The following is a 21,011-nucleotide window of genomic DNA, read 5'->3' as shown; positions in this document are numbered from 1 at the left end:
TGACATATTGTACGTTTAAGTCCATCAGTGTTTGAGTGGTTTTAAATTTCAAATAACTACTTTTTCACTATGTTTTTGCTACAGATTACTATTTCACATCATGACAATTATTCATCTCAGCCCACACATAACCGGTGACTTACAGTAACATCTGTGGCAAAGTAAAACACAAAAGAGTAAACAGAACAAAGTTTGGCTTGTTGCAACATCAACAAATGCATATGTGTCATGATGATAAGAGTTCATCTGTAACATGCATTACCGTATATTTTGTCCTGCATTATTGTGTCTTATATAAACATTTACAGTGAAAAGGTACTTTATTGGAACTTAAAAACCAGACTATAGAGAACAAGCGAGTAACAATTGGAGGAAAGGAAAAATAAATAACAGTTTAAGTGTTTTTATAAATACTGGTTACTTACGGGGTACAGTACGAAAAACAAAACTGTTACAAATCCATTTTCTAATATATATTTTTTTACTAATGAAATAGCATGCCTTTTGAAAATGTCACCATGCATATATTATTCCATTAGCAGCAGTTACTTTAAGAATCTGAAAAAAAAGGTTTTTAAAAGTGCAAATAAAAGAAAATATATAAATTAAATACAAAATACATTGCAAAATTCAACATCTAAGAATCAAAGACAAATACTGTTCAAAAATGTGTAAATTGATAGGTGAGGTGTGAGACAATGCCATATTAATATGAAAAAGTACAATTTGGTGTGCCTGGGTGGCGCGTGTAAAGAGGCTCAGTCCTCTGCGCAGAGGCAGCAGGTTCATTTCTGACCTGTGGCACTTTGCTGCATGTCATTCCCCTTCTCTCTCCCCTTTAATGTCTAAGCTGTCACAATAAAGGCCTAAATGCCAACAAAAACCCATTTCATTTCACATTCAGTAGGCATGGTTTCATCAAGACACCTCAGTATTTTCTGAACAAAGGTGAATGTGTGAATTTAGCAGAACAACAGTACAAATACCCTGTCAGTCACCCTGGGGGAGATCAAAACTATTGTATCTTACAACATGTTACTACAACAAAAATGCTGTCAGGGCTGAAGTGGTCAGTGACATCAAAGAGGAGCGTCAGGATTGTTAGGAATATCTTGCTCATCTTCCCACTGCAAATATAAACAATCCAATTACCTAATCTAACTAACCGCATGCGCAAAACAGGTCACACGCAGCATGCAGACTGGGGAGCAGCAGCGAGCCTACTCCCAGCTCCACCATTATCGTGTATGTGAATTGGTGAAGGACAGGCAAATTGTAAAAGTGCTATGTGTGGTAAGGTAGAAAGGCGCTAAATAAATGCATACATTTACCATTTACCATGGGATGAGTGGTTCCTGCTTCGAACGCTTTAGAGCTTGCACACTGCCTGCGTGACACGTACGTCTCAGGCGCGGAAACGCATGCATGCTAGAAATAGGACCAATGCCTATTTTTCATGCTACACGCAAGCGTGTTAGAAGCGTTTCCAGGCAAAACAGAATATGAAAAAATGTTTATATGTTATGTAATTTTGACACAAATACATATTGATAAATGACATTTTGATGTTGGAAAGTCTCTAGGTTTTGACATAAATGCAGATATAAATGTAATTAAAAAAATATATATTGCACCTGTCAATACAGAACGAAATATTCTGTAGCCTATTTTGCCATCAGTACTGCCGACATTGTCTTTGCTGTAATCAAATCAGTGTATATATTTATGTTTAACATTAAGTATACTACTGCATTTTATCAATGTGTACAAACAAAGCTAGCAGCAGCAGCGCCGCGTCAGACAAAAGTTGAATGAACGAGTACTTATGTCCTTTCGATTTCTTACAGGTTGAGTCGTTGTTGCCCATTACACGCTAGCATTCTGCTAATGAATGCTGATTGGTCAGTGAAGGACTGAGAGATCCCACTTGACGGCATCCAAAGCGGAACCAGAATGTCTGAGTGAATATTTCGGCGTGGTCTTTAAAACATTAGCAAACCTCTTTCTAGCACGTGTATTAACAGGGAGAGCCTAACCTGTCAGCTGTGTTGTCGATGCTTTGAGAGAACAAAGGAAGTGACTCAGAGCTTGCCGTAAAGCAGTATCTCTGGCCGTATATGTGTATGACGTCATTGACATTTTAAAAGGATTTTTAGAACAAAAAAGCCACTTTTAAAAAATCTAACACCCAGCAGTGTGTATTTTCTTAGCCTCCCCTTTCGAATGCAACATTCAAATTACTAGACAAAAAATTATATCCTGAGAAAAGTGGATTTTGAGGGGTATAGCTCCATAGAGTCCCATTCATTCTGTACTGGCCTGTGAGCGCCCCCTATATGGAATTGCAACCAGTTCAGAAGCCGGAAGTAACGCGAGTGTGGAACTTCTTCCCTTATTAGAAATTCTTTGGTTTAATGTAGATCACACAAATTTGATGGCCGGTAGGGCTGACATCCCGTAGCCCCACGACAGCGTCATTTCATATCGCAGATATGATTGGCTGTCTGGAGCGGCGCCAACAGTCGGCAAGAAGAGTGAAGAGGGAAGATTATCTTATCGTCGCTAGCTAACTTTAAAAAAAGAGGGAGGAGTGAGGGAGGAGCTGCTTGCACTCTACGTTACGTTACACACTTTCACTGGCAATCACATCATAGCCATGCCCTAAAACATCCCCTGCTTTATCGCCGATTTTAAAATCAATGAGACCATAATTAAAAAAATGAACATCATTCTGTTCTTCTCCGGGAACCATCACCTTATCGTGGTGGAGAGGTTTGTGTGTCCCTATGAACCTGAGGGCTGTGTTGTCTGGAGCTTTGTGCTCCTGGTAGGGTCTCCCAAGGCAAAGTGGTCTCAGGTGAGGGGCCAGACAAAGAATGGTTCAAAAATCCTATGAAAAATCGAGGAAGGGATGAAGTGACCCTGCCCGGAGGAAGCCCGGGGCCCCCGTCTGGAGCCAGGCCCAGATGGAGGGCTCGTCAGCGAGCGTCTGGTGGCCGGGTTTGCCACGGAGCCCGGTCGGGCACAGCCCGAAAAAGCTACGTGGCGGACATCCCTCCATCCCATGGGCCCACCACCTGTGGGAGGAACCGCTGGGGTCGGGTGCACTGCCACATGGGTGGCAGTGAAGGTCAGGGGCCTCGACGGACCAGACCCGGGCAGCAGAGGCTGGCTCTGGGGGACGTGGAATGTCACCTCTCTGTGGGGGAAGGAGCCGGAACTTGTGCGGGAGGTGGAGCGCTACCGGTTAGATCTGGTGGGGCTTACCTCTACGCACAGTCTTGGTTCTGGAACCATACTCCTGGATAGGGGTTGGACTCTTTTCTTCTCCGGAGTTGCCCAGGGTGTGAGGCGCCGGGTGGGTGTGGGGATACTCACAAGCCCCCGGCTGAGCGCCGCTACGTTGGAGTTTAACCCGGTGGACAAGAGGGTCGCCTCCCTACGCCTGTGGGTTGTGGGGGGGAAAACTCTGACTGTTGTTTGTGCATATGCACCAAACAAGAGTTCAGAGTATTCAGCCTTCTTGGAGACCTTGAGTGGAGTCCTGCATGGGGCTCCAGTCGGGGACTCCATAGTTCTGCTGGGGGACTTCAACGCTGACACGCCTCTTCAACATTGCGTGGAAGTCTGGGACGGTGCCTAAGGAGTGGCAGACCGGGGTGGTGGTTCCCCTTTTTAAAAAGGGGGACCAGAGGGTGTGTGCCAATTACAGGGGTATCACACTTCTCAGCCTCCCCGGTAAAGTCTACTCCAAGGTGCTGGAAAGGAGGGTTCGGTCGATAGTCGAATCTCAGGTTGAAGAGGAACAATGCGGATTCCGTCCTGGTCGTGGAACAACGGACCAGATCTTTACTCTCGCAAGGATCCTGGAGGGAGCCTGGGAGTATGCCCAACCAGTCTACATGTGTTTTGTGGATCTGGAGAAGGCGTATGACCGGGTGCCCCGGGAGATACTGTGGGAGGTGCTGCGGGAGTCACGGGGTGAGGGGTCCCTTCTCAGGGCCATCCAATCTCTGTACGACCAAAGCGAGAGCTGTGTCCGGGTTCTCGGCAGTAAGTCGGACTTGTTTCAGGTGAGAGTTGGCCTCCGCCAGGGCTGCGCTTTGTCACCAATCCTGTTTGTAGTATTTATGGACAGGATATCGAGGCGTAGTCGGGGTGGAGAGGGGTTGCAGTTCGGTGGGCTGGGGATCTCATCGCTGCTTTTTGCAGATGATGTGGTCCTGATGGCATCATCGGCCTGTGACCTTCAGCACTCACTGGATCGGTTCGCAGCCGAGTGTGAAGCGGCAGGGATGAGGATCAGCACCTCTAAATCGGAGGCCATGGTTCTCAGCAGGAAACCGATGGAGTGCCTTCTCCAGGTAGGGAATGAGTCCTTACCCCAAGTGAAGGAGTTCAAGTACCTTGGGGTCTTGTTCGCGAGTGAGGGGACAATGGAGCGGGAGATTGGTCGGAGAATCGGCACAGCAGGTACGGTATTACATTCAATTTATCACACCGTTGTGACGAAAAGAGAGCTGAGCCAGAAGGCAAAGCTCTCAATCTACTGGTCAGTTTTTGTTCCTACCCTCACCTATGGTCATGAAGGCTGGGTCATGACCGAAAGAACAAGATCCAGGGTACAAGCGGCCGAAATGGGTTTCCTCAGGAGGGTAGCTGGCGTCTCCCTTAGAGATAGGGTGAGAAGCTCAGTTATCCGTGAGGAGCTCGGAGTAGAGCCGCTGCTCCTTTGCGTCGAAAGGAGCCAGTTGAGGTGGTTCGGGCATCTGGTAAGGATGCCCCCTGGGCGCCTCCCTAGGGAGGTGTTCCAGGCACGTCCAGCTGGGAGGAGGCCTCGGGGGAGACCCAGGACTAGGTGGAGGGATTATATCTCTAACCTGGCCTGGGAACGCCTCGGGATCCCCCAGTCGGAGCTGGTTAATGTGGCCCGGGAAAGGGAAGTTTGGGGTCCCCTGCTGGAGCTGCTACCCCCGCGACCCGACCCCGGATAAGCGGATGAAGATGGATGGATGGAACATCATTCTGTGTTAAAGAAGACCTAAAACTAGCGATTGAAACCATAAACTCATTATGAAAATGTTTACTGAGGTAATAAATCAAGTGAGAAGTGAGTCACTTTCTCATAGACTTCTACAGAAACTGACCTCCTTTTGCAACCGCACATGTCGCCCCCTGCTGGAATTCAGATAGAATGCAGGTTTAAGGCACTTCCGCATTTGCAGCACTTCGCCGAACCGGATGCCTTGTCCATTAATATTAACAGTCTATGGTTGGATCGAGTGATATTACGTTAGATGGTGATGAGTGTGTACAACCCCATCAGGTGACACACGGTTCAAAATAAAAGGGTGTTGATTTACTCGTTGTCTGTGGGAGTAAATACTGTACATATGGGAGCAGCACAGCACACATGAGTCATATAGGTCAATGTACAGGGCTGGGGGGTATTATAAGAATATAAGAAGCAAGTAGATAGCTATATTTCCATCAATTCAGGCTCTCAGAACTTCAGACACGGCAAGACAGAAGTGTTAAGATGGAGAAAGCAATGATTCTGGTTTCTGTGCTGCTCCTGGGGTGGACCTGGATCCTCCACGGGGTCCCTGTTGATGGGGATCAGGTCAGTGTCTGAGCTCTGCAGCTGTTTTTGTAAATTAGTTTATATCCTTCTTTTTTGTTGATTATGTAAATGTTATTTTTTCTTTTATTGTCTATTGCAAGGCTGCAATACTGGTTCTTTATCAGATAATTAAAAGTTTATCAGATTAAAAATGAACAATTTCCCTTTGATTTAATGCTGCAGATATTTCAAAAAGAAAGGTTTTGGATATGAATATTACACTTGTAAAGAATGTGATTGAGCTTAAGTGTAATAACACATTACAGAATGTGTGATATGGTCAACTGAATTGGAAAAAGTGTTTAAGCTAATCTTGAAACATGCTCAGGAGAATGTAGCGTGGGATATTACAGAAGAGGATTTAAATGTCATGTATCTCTGACCGCAGCTGTTTTTATAATTATTATAAAGGATTATCTAGTCTTCCTTTATGGCCATTCTTGTACTTTTTGTGGATTATTATATTCTTGTATTCACTGTCTCTTGTAATGCTGTCATACTGGTTCTTTATACCAACAGTGAATGAAAGGTTTATTGTTTCAAGCCACATTGATTTAATGCCGTAGATATTTAAAATATATATATATATATATTGGATAGGTATGTCTCACTTTTTGTAATGCTAGTTTCAATGAAATACTTTAATAAGACATTACAGAATATGTGATGTTGTCAACCAAATTAGAGAGTTTGAAAGAATTGTTATGTGGAACATTTCTACAAGAGGATTTAAATGTCATGTATCTCTGACCGTGTCTGTCTGTGGCTGTGATACAGGTGGAGCCCTCTGTGGCTCCTGCAGACGTGGAGGATGCAACTCTGCTCAAAGCTCCTCTGTTCAATGCTACAGGTACGAGATCAACTTACTCAGTTGATTAACATGGATTAAATATTTCACCTTAATTCATTTTATTTTATAACATACTAGTTTTTAGGTAAACAAGAAGGAACGAAAATGATCTGTTTGCGTCAGTAGATAGATTTTTTGTCTGTAGTAATGTATGTACATACTGGAAAAACGAGAATTGATTATTTTGGAGGTGGTGCTTCCAGTTCCGGTGACATGGCAACAGCTTGACTGAGATTGCTTATACCTCCCCCCAAAAGTAATTTTGTACTTTGTTTATCCTACATCTAAAGAGGAAAATATGCCTGGCAGCGAAAACTGAGTTATGAACCTTCGCTCCGGAACGCATAAGGAGACTAATAAGTATTAGCCAAAGAAGAAAACGGCAAACAAACAAATTGCTGGGGACGCAAGTAGCATGGCTGACTTAAGTGAAATGCACAAATTGTTTGCTGAGTTAAAAAATTCCTTAAGCAATGAGTTCAAAGAACTGAAAGATGAACTGAAAGATCTTCGTCAAGAGGCTGAACGCGACATTAGAATGATTATGCAACAAACAGCTGATTTGAACCAAAAGCTGGACGCAGCAACAACGCGCGTTGATCAGCTGGAAACTCGGGTGAGCGACTTGAATAACGCTGAGGCTGTCAACCAGAAAACTACGAAATGGGTTAAGCCTCGAATTGATGAACTTCAGTCCCTCCAGGATTTCGCGGCCTTTTTTTGAGATTGTTGCGGCCCAAAATGCCTGATTTCGCGGGAGCTTTTGTAAAAAATTGCAATAAAAGTTGCGATGTCTTTGTCTGTTTGTTGCAATGAAGTTGCGGGAGACAGTGAAAGTTGCAAAAAAGTTGTGATTTTTTTTATTTATTTTTTTAATAGTTCTTATCTTATCTAATAAAAAGGAAACATGTTTTGGGGAGAATAAAACTACTCTGGGCTGAGATTTCCTAGTAACCTTACCAAAAAGGCTCAGGATGCTGCAAATGTTGGTATAATATGAAAATGGCTGGTGGATTTAAGACAAAAAATAATGTATTGAATGAATCAAATTTGAACATGTCTGTCAGTGGCTTGTTGATCTTTACATTGTTAGTTATTTTCCTCACCTGGCCCGGGCTGGGACACACATTCATACAGTTTGATAAAGTACTGACTTTAACTTATTAACTTAACGGCAGCAAATTCCGCGACTTTTAAATCGTTACAGTCTACATTGATGATAAAATGTACACAGGTTGGCAGGACGGTCTGAAATGTTTTGCACGGTCTTTCGCTGTACGTTTTGTTGGTAAATGAGTCACACACGTCTCGTCTTCATATCAAAAACAAGGAAATGATCAACCCATTCTCACTCCCGATTGGTCATTGGCTCTCAGAGTGCACGTGGGACTGCTGTGATTGGTTGAAGTCGTAATACATGACATCCTATCAAAAGGAAAAGAATACTTACAGCTATCAAAAAAGAAAAAGTGGGAATAGCCTTATTGCAAGAAACTCACCTTTTACCTGAAGAGCATCTTAAATTACGGAAAGACTGGGTTGGACAAATTTTCTTTTCATCTTTTAAAACAAATAGCCGAGGAGTGGCTGTTTGTTTTAAAAGATGAAAAGAAAACCCAGTCTTCAATAAAACCAAACTGTGTATATAGTGAGATGAAAGGCTACAGTGGGACATGTGGCATTTAACACTCAATGCTTTTTAGCTTGAGAGGTTCTGGTTGTGTCTGGAAATTATTTTCCTACGGGCATTTAATCTAACGACATATCCAATCTAAAAGATAACTACTAAGCGAGAACGTATGTGGACATAAATGTACAGTTGTTGACATGCCATCTGTGTGTGTGTGTGTGTGTGTGTGTTCAGCAGAGCAGAGGTTGACCTTTGACCTTAGCTATGGCAACTGGTTAGAGGCCCCTTGCTATGGCTCACAGTTCGTTTTCATGCAGCATATATGATAATATAATATATGATAATAAGATAAAGCTGGTTAAAACGTAGTTGTTACGGATTAATGTCAAGTTGTACATAGCATAAAGGTGTTTAGGTAAAGACCGACCTGACTACTCAATATAGGAGAGAGATATTCATTATAATTATTCATTATAATCATTGCAGTAATTTGTATTATACATCCTTGCAACTAACTAATGTTGCATAATTAACTGTTAATTTGTTTCTTGTATTAAGTACTTAAGACTAAAAAATGGGACTAGGAAACAGAAAAACAGAAAATAAAACAACATACATGTTTACATGCTCTACATACATGTATGTAGAGCAGAGGTTGACCTTTGACCTTAGTTGCGGCAACTGTTACCAATAGGCGCCATCCTCTGGCTTGCATGACAGCAGCTCGTTTCATACAGCAGAACTGATGCTTATGAATCTGGGCCTGTTAAGAATGCGGACCACCGTCTACACTTGTGTAAAATAAACAGTGAAAGTTAAAGACAACCCGTCCGCTGGCTCTATATCACTCTGGCAGCATGTCACCGAAGGAAAAGTTGCCTGTTGCCTTGTGCATTCCATCAACAACTGGTTGGTAATTTTATCGAATGTCAGTCAACTTAAGCTACCCAGGTCTGAATTATATATCACTAAAACTAGAATCTGCAGTTTGTCTCATAACTATTTGGACAAGTAGTAGTATGGGGTTTTTATTTAAAGTTACATTAATGTCAATTTGTACATAGCATAAAGGTGTTTAGGTAAAGACTGACCTGACTACTCAATGTAGGAGAGAGATAATCATTGCAGTAATTTGTATTATACATCCTTGCAACTAACTAATGTTGCATGATTAACTGTTAATTTGTTTCTTGTATTAAGTACTTAAGACTGAAAAATGGTACTAGGAAACAGAAAACAAAATTAACAGAACATTGTATAACAATATTAGAAATACAAAGTCGAACAATATCACATTTGGATATACCAATTCATAAATAAAATAGCAGTTCGCTTGGAGGGACAAGCTTCCTATATCTTTTTCTTTTTTAACAATCTCTTATAGTTTTCTTAAATCCTCTTTTTTCTAGTAAATAACAAGAACCTTGTTTGAGTCAGAGTTTTTGATGTAATCATAGTTGCCGTTTCAACACCCTTCAGGGTCTTTTCAGTGATACATTCAGTGATACAACAGGCCATCAAATATTAAGACAAAGTTGTCAGTTGCATATTGCATTGTATAATTAAGTTTTTATAAATAATTGAGCTCAGGTTGAAATGCAGATAACATGAGACCAGAGTAAAATGCAGGGTAGTACTACTTACTTTTAACGTTGGCGTTTTACAAAGAAACAAATTTGGGACAGGGTGCAAAGTTGAATCTCATCTTACATTTTTTTTCTTTTCTTTTTTAACACTGATCACATAAGGTTTAAAAATGTTTAATGTTTGTATATTTAATAGGCCTGTCAAAATAACGCGTTAAATTCGATTAATTAACGCAGATTAATCCATTCCATACTGACGTTTGCATACAGACGAAAATCTGGTGCCACTGATATGTCTGCGCTTCTCTCTGATGCTCTGAAACACAAACACCGCTGCACATGACGCTAGTTAACACTATACTCAACAGCAGCTAACGTTAGCCTACCGCTAGCTAGTAGCTGGATTAAACACGGTTAAAATGCTGACAGCTAACGCTAAACGGTGTAAAGTTTGACTGTGTTTTACTGTAGAGGATTCAACACCGGGATGTAACAATCTGCAGCTGCCGTCGGAGAAACAACACAGACGGTGCGTTCAATGAAACTGGTAAACTACAGCGTCGTGGTGCATTTGAAGTTATTGTAAATGTCCTTTTCCTATCTGGTTGTTGTTTTTGTCGTTCAACACCAATTTACTAGTGAAATAAGTTATTGTTATACATTATTATTTAATCATTTAATTTTGACCATATGGCCTTAGCAATAAACAAGCCGTTATTTAATGTCACCAACTGTTGTGTAGTACCCTTTTTTTTCTTTTCTTTTTTTACTTTCTTAAAAAGTATCGGTTCAGGCACCATTAATTATGTATGCCATTAATTTCGATTAATTAATCACAGAGTATGTAATTAATTAGATAACGTCTTTTAATCGATTGACAGCCCTAATATTTAATATTATTAGCTAAACTACTTGCTGCTATGTTATCTATTTTAAATCGGCATCTTTCACCACATTAAACAAACAATCTTTTAAGCGAATGTGGTTATGCTAGTTACATTAAAATTATACAAAATCATTTTTGTATTCATGAATTCATATTCATGTTGAACCATATCTTGTCTGTGAGACTTACAGTTTGGTGACGTAACGACGCAATGTTGCTAAAACATAAATACATCTGGTGAAGTCATATAACTTCAAGGTAGTACTACTTACTTTTAACGTTGGCGTTTTACAAAGAAACAAATTTGGTTCAGGGTGCAAAGTTGAATCTCATCTTCCATTTTTTACAACTATTATAAGCATCAATAAAATATAATTTTAACAGCTGTATTAATACAAACAATGTCACAAGCACATCTTTTTTAACGTTTGTATATTTGATACAGTTAGCTAAAATACTTACTCCTACGTTATCTTTTTTAAATTGACATCTTTCACCACATTAAACACATCCAATCTTTTAAGTCAATGTGGCTGTGCTAGTTACATTAAAATGATACAAAATAAGTTATGTATTCATCAATTCAAATTCATATGCATGTGTGTGCGAACATTGGTGGTTCACATGCACAAGTGGCAACATGACAACATGAACTGTGTGTGTGTGTGTGTGTGTGTGTGTGTGTGTGTGTGTGTGTGTGTGTATAATGACACACAAGCACAGGAAAGTTGTAGGAGTGTGTGTATGGATGAAAATTATCACTCAGCACTACTAACTAGTTTACTGTGATAAAGATCTTTAAACTAGTGGTTCGTCATCTGGACTATAGGAGTAACTTATCTATAAGCATGGCCAGAGCAAGTTATCAGTTGGTTGTCAAAATCTATAATAGATGTCCTTCCAATTATCATTGCTGAAACATCTGTGCTCATGGCTGTACAATATACTACTTTGTATATGTGATGGTATAACTGATATCTTAAATGAGGAGCTGAAAAAGGAGCATTTCCATGATTTTTTTCTTTTTTTATGTATTTATGGACGCCAGGAAGAAACTGCATCCGCAACAAACAAGAGGCACCAGAGAAACAGAGTCATGGCTTGTTTTATTACTGATCTGTTGTAGTATAACTTCACATATTCTGTGAGTGCAGAGACAAAATCATGTTATTTTATTGTGCACCTTATGTGATGCTGGTTCATGTTGCATCTCTGTATCATGATGAGCAGCAATGTTTCCTCATCTCACTTAGTTTGCCTTCAGGAGCTCTCCCTCTGTAAAACAGCAAAAAAACAAAAATAAATGTTGTCATCATATGTGGATGGAGATTTAATGTGTAATGCATCTCCTTTATCATCTCACCATCATTCACCACCCCGCAGTACTCGTCACACTCGGCCTTGCTGTAGAACTTGTTGGCGTTGCCCTGGCAGAAGCCCTGTTTGTAGGGCACGCACAGTCCAACGGTGGAGTCAAAGGCCCAGATGGGTGGCTGGCCTGTGCAGGGTTGGGCCACCATGGGCAGACGGCACACAGCTGTGAAGACAGAACAAAGGAGCATTGATATTTTCATGTATTTCCAGGGTTTTATTGTTTTTTTCACTACATCTTAACAGGCAGTATTACTTAATTCTGGCCTACAGATGGAAAACCTAGCAAAGGGAGCCTCATCAAACACAATCAACAGTATTTGTGGGTGGGTTTGCTACTGTAGTCTAAATCTGCAACAGTTAAATGCCCATTTCAAATTTTAATAAGAAAAATGGTTAAAAATACAAACAAGACAAAATACTGCACTTACATAGAATAAACTGGAAATGGGCCAACATATTAATGATGCATGTATTGTATAATCTTCCCATACATGTATGCAGTTTTATTTTGTATTTCACTCCTACCCTCAGTGCGACATCTCTGCAGGCACTCTCTCTCATTTTCAAAGTTGTTCTGGTTGCCCAAACACCCTCCGTACTTGAAGAGTTCACAGCTCATTAGGGAGGAGTTGTAGTAGTAACGCTGGTGCATCCCAAAACATGGTCCTGTATCTGGTGCTGCTTTACAGGCCTCTACAAGGAGAGAGAGAGTGAGAGAATAGCAGGAGGAAGGATATATGCCCATTAGTTGCAACATCAGAATCAGGATCTCTTATCTTCCATTCAACATACATCCATTTTCATGAATGCGCTATGCTGTAGGATATATCTAAGCATATCAGGGTTATTCAACTGAGTAAGCTGATCACTTACCGGTTCCATTGAAAAGAGGTGTATCATCACCAGAACCCTCAACGTCTGCAGGAGCCAAAGAAGGCACCACATTTCTTTTCATCCGCTGTATCAAAACCGCAGACAGACTTAGAGATACAAAGACACCTAAACCCCAAATATACCGTTTAAATGTCTCTTTCACAATCAACAGATGTCTTGTAAACCAACTGCATTAAAGGCACTGTCCACATTAGCACACTCTAAAAGAGACAATTTTTACAAGTATTTTATTTTATATTAAATATTATATTAATAAATATTTATTAAATGTAGAATATTTAGATTATGTTGCTAATACATCTGAAGTTTTACTTGATTCTGAACTTCATACTTCAACTAATGCTGGAAGGGATTTATTTTATATATATATATACTGTATATAAAAAAAGAAATTCCACACTCGCCCCATCCTGGGCGGTCCTCTTCCTTCAAGCTTGGGTCCTCTACCTGAGTGCAGTCTCTTAGCTATTCCTAAGACTGTGCTCCTCTGGACAGAGATCTCAGATGTTGTTCCTGGAATTTGCTGGGCCACTGTCCCAGTCTGGGGGTTACTGCCCTGAGTGCTCCGATTACCACTGGAACCACTGTTACCTTCACTTTCCACATCTCCTCTAACTCCTTTGTAAGCCCTTGGTATTTTTCAAGCTTCTCGTGTTCCTTCTTCTTGATGCTACTATCGCTTGGGATTGCTACATCTATCACAACTACCTTCTTCTGCTGTTTGTCGACCACCACGATGGCCGGTTGATTAGCCATCGCCATTTTATCAGTCTGGATCTGGAAGTCCCACAGGATCTTAGCTCTGTCATTCTCCCCATACTCGGCACATATGTTCCTGTACACTATGCCAATCACTTGGTTATGGCGTTCCAGGTATGCCGTACCTGCCTGCATTTTACACCCCGCTGTTATGTACTGGACTGTCTCAGGGGCATCTTTACACAGCCTGCACCTGGGGTCAGGTATGGTAGACCCCGGCCTCTACTGATCTTGTGCTCATGATTAGTGCCTCTGTGCTATCTTTCAGACCAGCCTTTTCCAGCCATTGGTATGTTTTCTCAATATCAGCTACTTCTTCTATCTGTCGGTGGTACATGCCATGCAGGGGCTTGTCCTTCCATGATGGTTCCTCCTCTCCCCTGCCTCCTCATCACCGGATATCTGCTGCCTTAGATATTTACTTAGCAGGTCATGACTCTGACGTACTTAGCAGGTCATGGCTTTGACGCTAACTAGTCCTCGGCCACCCTCCTTCCGCTTGGTGTTTAGTTTCACGGTGCTGGACTTGGGGTGAAACCCTCCTCCTCCTGAGGAGCTTTCTTGTCTTGATATCAGTGGCTTCTATCTCTTCCTTTGGCGAGGTTATTATACCAGCTGGGTATCTAATGACTGGCAGTGCATATGTGTTGATGGCTCGGACCTTGTTCTTACTATTCAACTGGCTCTCCAGGAGCTGCCTTACCCTGTGTAGGTACTTGCCTTGAAGCCTCCGCATGGTTTCCATTTGCCTGTGGTATTATATATACCACAGGCAAATATATATATATATATATATATATATATATATATATATATATATATATATTTAATTTGTTAAATTGTGTTTAAATGAAAATATAATCCAAACATTTATGGTAAGACTATTTAGTTAGATTAAATAAATGTAAATTTTGAGTACCTGAGGCTCGGGCTGAGCTGACGGCTGCTCTCCAGGAACACAGTCACCTGTAAGGTTTTAAATGAAAAGGTATCATTTAGACACCCATGCACATTATAGCCAAACAATGTACTCTTTTAGTGTCTGATTGTATTTTGATTGTGCTGATGTTTTATGTTTGTATGCTGCAAAAAAAATTTCCTCTTGTAGGACAATAAATCTGAACTGTTTCATGAAGAGTGCTGGTAACATCTCTGTGAACCTTCATTGCTCATTCAAATATCATCTGAATGCTTCATATTTAGAGGTCTGTGCAATTGTGTGTGATAATCTGTGTTGTACCTTTGTTCTGCTTAATGATAATAGTGTTATCACTCATTCCCTGTTGTCTGACCAGTGTTTTGAAGTCATCCAGCACAGTGTCTCTCACAGCCATAGTTCGACCTGAAGAGGACAGAGTAAGTCAGATGAAGCAGATGTCAACAAATACTTTAACATGGTGTAAAGGGTTTGAATATAATATATTCATGTCATAAGATGGTCTATCTTAACATAAATGAGGGGGGAAATCTCAAAAAATAATACATGGTTTGGTTTACTGTTTAGGTTTATTCAACAGCATTAAAGCTGAACTAGAATGAATAATATAGTGAAATGTTCCAGTGCATCTATGAAGATTGTCCACTCACTGTAAAGCTTAACTGAGGTGCTCTTATCCCCTGATGATTTCTGTTTGCTCATTATCACTATCGCATACTCATTGTAGTTTGTGTGAACCACGTAGGCATCCACGTCTGCCCCCCACCCTGTGGAGAGGACAGAAGAGATACCTTTAAAAACGGAGCGCATGAACTGAAAAGAGAGCTGTATCACTGCAGGATTATACAGAGGGAGACGTACTGGCAACATGGTAGGAGAATCGTCCTGGAGTAGTAGTCAACTCATAGTCCCCAGACATCTCCTTACATGTTCCTTGTCTGCACAAACACCAAAAATAACAAATTTAGATATGAACTGATACACAGACCATATGAAGAATAAAAAGTTCTCCTGTGTGTGTAGAATTTTTCAGAATTATATATATATATATATATATATATATATATATATATATATATATATATATATAATTAATATGTAAGCATTACTAATGTTGAGGCTGGTAGAATTTTAACCACTTTATATACTGTCTAGTAGCTTAATCTATATTACATCATAATTTATTATATTTTGTATCAATAATCTGATCTACCTAGTGGAGTAAAAAGTACATGTTACCTCCTGAACTATAGTGGAGTAGAAGTATAAAGTGACAGAAACTGTACTTGAGTAACTGTACTTAGTTACTTTCCACCACTGGATTTTACACTGGATAATTTACTGAATGCTGTTGGACCAAAATACTATCAGGATTAGCCAATGTGTGTGCATAATATGATTTACATAATATATAATATATGCATTTGTTAACATATTCATGTATTTTTTCTCTTTGATATCAAACATGTCATATTGAATTAAATACATTTCCTAAAATGTTTTAAGGACTAAAGTGTTTAGAGAGAGTCAAAGTGTAAAAAGGGTTTGAATTTGAATAGAAAATGCATACCAGTAAATTAAAATTTATCTAAAAATATTTTCTTATTTTTTCCAACTCTCAAAAACATGCTTTTTGATTAGTGTGTGCACTTCTTACCAACCTGAGTACAGTTTGAGTCATTTTGAGTTTGCCTTGAGTGGTGCCTCTCTGCAGTACCAATTTACCGATGGCTGCATCTCTCCTATGACGTTGCACATGGGGACATGTACTTGCCACAGCAACATCATGCCATGTTCCCAAAAACTGTTAGAAAGAGGAACCGTTATATATTTACATTTTACTAACTTAATACACATACAACCTATAACTGACACAGGTATTGTTGGTTCAGTATACCAGATCAAAAACCTAAAAAGTTTATCTTACTTTATTAAATAAACACAAAGTGCTATAAAAATAAAAATGCTACAAAATGAAAATATTGAATACAATTATTTGTTTTAACTGCTAGTTTTAACTTCTCGCTACACTTTAAGTCCTCCAGATACAAATATGTAGCTACACCTGGCTTATCCTCTGATACCCCTTGTTTTGCCAGTGCGCTGGTTTTGCCATAGCGTTATGCTAATAATATGGAATGCCCCACCCTGCAAGTTAACAGGATTGGTTCTGTAGGTATGTGAGGTATGAAACCCTGGCTGTTTGAATCCATGTTTTTGAGACTGTCAATGGTACACTGCAGCTCCAAGGAGGAAATGCTCAGTCATGGCATTTTTTTGCTCATGATATGTCTTGTAGTATATCAAACACTATGGACATGATAATAAGATTAAAAACTTTGTTTTTAAATGGAAGGGGTCTTTAACACTCCAGAGACACACTAATAGAGGGCACCTACTAAGTCGTCTGCAATTTACTAGAGATATCAAGCCCTTTAAAGAGCTCATTAGAATAGATCTCACAATAAAAATCTTCAGGACACAAGATATCACTATATGCAGACAATGTACTTATATGCTCTTAATTTAGCCTACTTGACTTGTGTGTAACTGAAACTAGCCCGAAATGCTTTAAAAGTTTTCTACATTTCACACATAAAGATCATAGGAGGTTTTATCTTCTATTCAAGATTTTTAGGTCATTAATTAATGAAGGTTTCAATTGCAGGGTGAAACATTCCATACCCTTAAATATTAAGTAAAGTGTATTACTCTAATAACAGACAGAAAAGGGTGGAAAGGAGAACACACTAACTACTGTGCTTCTGCCTTTTACCTCATAACAAAAATAACATGAAAGTCTGCCGAACTCACCCGGGCCAGATCAAAGTTCTCCTGCGTGGTGTAGAGAGGATCTGGGAGTACAGGGACCCCCTGAAGGGCCCACGACCACCCCAGGACCAGCAGGGAAACCAGAATCACTGTTTTCTGCATCCTATCAGCCTGTCTGTCCACTCGTCTCAGAGAGGATTGATGTCTGAGTCACTGAATCCCAGGAAAGAGCCACCTCCTCACCGTTTCTTACACCCCCTCTCAACCCTTCAAATAAGGACAGGGCATTGACCTATGTTTTGTATGCACTCACTCCCACGGCCAAGTAAATAACAAACAAGCAAAAGAGCAAAGTTCTGCCTCTGTCTCTTACTTTTTGCTCTGACTTGCCAGGACAGCTTAAACATTGGACTTCAGAGTTTTGGCAACACCAACAAGTCAATATTGTGTCTGTAATCTGGATTTTGTTTTTTGATTTTACTTGCAGGAAAGAACATTAATTCTCTTAACTACTGAGCGATGGGGATTTTACAGTTTCAATGCTAATTATGAAAAGCTATATATTCCTTAATGGTTGGCTGGTGGGAACAGAGATCTACCAAGTCAAGTTTGCATTTATTTCTTTGTTTCTTCCTTTCTTACTTTTATTGTCTTTGGTTTATTTTACTGTAGGTTTGAAAAATGAGATTCAAACAAACATGTCTCAACAGTATTTTTAAACGTTGCAGTATAAGATTATAGTATGGGTTTCAGTACTCTGAAAGATCCAATGCACTCAGACAAACACTTAATCACTTTATTTGCAAAGCGCGTATACATTACAAATGAATTTTGCATACCAAGCATTTATGTATAGAAAATACAATAGTGATATAGTAACATATGGTATCCATACAGTGCTGTATCCATATGAAGTCAGTACTAACAAAACCACGTTGTGGGCATCTTCAACGTTTTTTAAGCCAAGGACCCCTTATCTGAGATAGGGATGGAGCAGGGACACCCTACTACATATTTTATAAAATTAAGTGGCATGATAAACTTTCTTAGTGCATAGAAAACTAAGCTATAAAAATAATTGTTGGTATGATTTTATAAATCATGTTTTAATGTTAAACATTGCGTGAGACAGTGAATCGTTAGGATTAACTGTATCTGTGGCTTTTTGTAATTTCACCTAGAGGCCAGTAGGCCTATCATTAATGTCTTTTTTTCACAAATAGGCTGATTTATATTTGCTAATAATTTGTTGGATTCATGTTAAAGCTTTAGTGCATAACTTTTAATGAACATCTGTTACATTCAAGCCATTGCCAAATGAGTTGTTACAAAGCTAATTAAGACTATCAACTTCACAAAACACTCTGTATTTGTGTGCGTCGTCTGGCGACTTTCGCGTGTAGAAACTTGAGTGAAGATGACTACCTCTTCTGAAGAGTCCATGTTTTTTTAATCCTCCGTGTCCTCCTTGGCTATTGGCAACTGCGTGGAGTGTCATTACTTAGAACTCCTCATGGGGGCGACAGAAACTACACACTATACTGTAGCTTTAAGACATTTTCATTTTTGAAAAAAAACTTTCAAAAGTTGCAAAGGAACTCCCTTCATTCATTCATGCAAGTTAGGCAGTATGCGGGAGTTTCTTTGCAACGTTTGACCTACTTATCCCCCTCCAACGCACCTGTCTCACATTATACAGTAGATGTGCAAAGTATTTTTTGTACTGAAAAAACTTAACAATAACTTTGAGGACCCCCTAGATGCCTTGGAACCCCTGTTGAAGATCTCTGGTTTAATAAATTGAGAACAATGTTTTTTACACTCTGCATTAGTGTGACAACATGATAGTCTGGTTTGTGCAATAATCCTCCTCTTCAGTTATTCCACATGATCTCTCACCCTGTAACAGTAAACAAAAATGTATGCCAAAGTTGGACAGGCTTATAATATATGTCATATGGTTTTTACATTTTAATATTTGTAGTAGGTAAGTAAGTAAAGTTTATTTCTAGAGCACAATTAAACAGTTTCAGCTGACCAAAGTGCTGTACAGAAAAGAAAATGTTAGCAGGGTCTTGGGGTGATGTGCTCACACTTTTTTAGCACAAGTCAACATCATTGCATCTCCATTTTGGACCATTTATAGGTGAGTATATGTCTCACAGACAAAGACTGGGGAAGACTTGCAATAGTCCAGTCTTGATGTACTGACGGCGAGAATTACTTTTTTTCCATATCGTGGAAGGACAGAATTGGCTTGAGTTTGGAAATAAATATGTCCTGTCATCTCTCTATTGTACACTGTCTAACAAAGGCAACGCAATACAGAAAATAAATAAATAAAATAGCAATGACATTGGATATATGTGGAAATACCCTTGATAGCTCACAATTTTACACTGTTTCCATGGGCTACCATATGTGATCTGTGGGAACATTGATTAATGTCTAATTACTGTAATCTTTAAACATTGTCCTCTCACCTGGTTAAACATTACCAGTGTACTTCTCTTGTGCAGAAACCACAGGTGGCACTGTGTTTTTTTCCCACCTCTTGGAAACAAAAACCTGAATGATAGACATACAAAGTAACCACAACCGGTGACTGATTTATACAAATACAGATTTGTGGTATCAGTTTGCAAATGTAATTTCAGCACATCTGAGAAGCACGTACCTGAGGCTCAGTAGTGACGGGTGTTGTCATCTGCTCACCAGGAACACACTCACCTGGGAAGACAGTAAGATGGAGGGAGAGAGAGAGAGAGGGGAGGGGGGGTCTGTTTCTGTGTGTCAATAAAAGCCATAGGAAATGAAATTCATGTTTCAAACGTAAGGGATGGTTTTAGGGAGGACCAGGTATCATCAGCATAAGTGTGTGTGTGTCACCTTTATTCTGATTCATGACGATAGCATCATCAGTCACTCCATATTGTCTGACCACCGTTTTGAATTCATCCAGCACAGCGGTCCTCACACTCATAGTTCGACCTGAAGAGGACATAGATAACATTACACAGACTGATTCATATATTGAATGAAAAACAACACATTTATACAAAAAGTACAACAAATTAACATATTGATAGATTCAATTGTCACCCACCATAAAGCTTGACTGTGGTGGTTTTAATCCCCGAGGGTTTCTCTGTGCTTAGCAGAAGCATCATTGCATACTCATCATAATTGGAATGAACCACAAAGGAATCAACGTCTGCTCCGAACACTGCAGACAGGAAAGTGTTCACAATAAATTGCATGACAGAGTTAGTTTAGCATGACTAAAACCTTGTCAAGGTGGCATGGAAGGTTTGGACAAAATATACAATTAGATAAAAAAAGGATGGGGAGCGGAAAGCTGGAGAAATATACTTGCAACATGGTGGAAGAATCGTCCTGGAGTCTTGGTCAAACCATAATCTGTGGACGTCTGCTTACATGAGCTATTCCTACATACAGGGCACACAGACATGCAAACACAGCACAGGTTACACTCTGAATAGGATATACTTTAAACTACTAGAATGCATATAAGTCTTTACCTGAAAGTAGTGGCTATCATTGTGAAGTTGCCCTCAGAGGCAACATGGTGCAGCTCCAGTGCAACAATGACGGGGTTTCCCCTCTTGCGCTGCATGTAGTGAGGACAAGTAGAAACCACTGCTAACTCATACCACTTCCCCATGAACTGCACGGGACA

General features: G+C 39.9%; 2 protein-coding genes across 2 annotated transcripts; both read right to left on the bottom strand.

Annotated features, from left to right (window-relative positions):
* Nucleotides 1-11,824: 11,824 nt before the first annotated feature.
* LOC144531347 (protein AMBP-like) lies at nt 11,825-17,473 on the bottom strand. Its single transcript, XM_078271432.1, has 10 exons — nt 17,354-17,473; nt 16,201-16,343; nt 15,401-15,477; nt 15,190-15,306; nt 14,843-14,944; nt 14,522-14,568; nt 12,823-12,907; nt 12,475-12,642; nt 11,939-12,112; nt 11,825-11,850 (listed from the first exon to the last, which is right to left on the bottom strand). Exons 1-10 carry the CDS (start codon nt 17,471-17,473, stop codon nt 11,825-11,827), a joined length of 1,059 nt encoding a protein of 352 aa, XP_078127558.1.
* Nucleotides 17,474-18,086: 613 nt separating this feature from the next.
* LOC144531826 (protein AMBP-like) lies at nt 18,087-21,011 on the bottom strand. The gene is made up of 7 exons (XM_078272139.1): nt 20,854-21,011; nt 20,684-20,760; nt 20,418-20,537; nt 20,201-20,302; nt 19,989-20,041; nt 19,795-19,879; nt 18,087-19,211 (listed from the first exon to the last, which is right to left on the bottom strand). The coding sequence occupies exons 1-6, from the start codon at nt 20,994-20,996 to the stop codon at nt 19,799-19,801; spliced, it is 576 nt and encodes a 191-aa protein (XP_078128265.1). The 5' UTR covers nt 20,997-21,011; the 3' UTR covers nt 18,087-19,211; nt 19,795-19,798.

The sequence above is a fragment of the Sander vitreus genome, chromosome 16 (assembly GCF_031162955.1).
Source record: "Sander vitreus isolate 19-12246 chromosome 16, sanVit1, whole genome shotgun sequence".
Taxonomy (NCBI): domain Eukaryota; kingdom Metazoa; phylum Chordata; class Actinopteri; order Perciformes; family Percidae; genus Sander; species Sander vitreus.
Note: the sequence above shows the minus strand (reverse complement) of the source record. Positions and strands in the feature narration are given on the sequence as shown.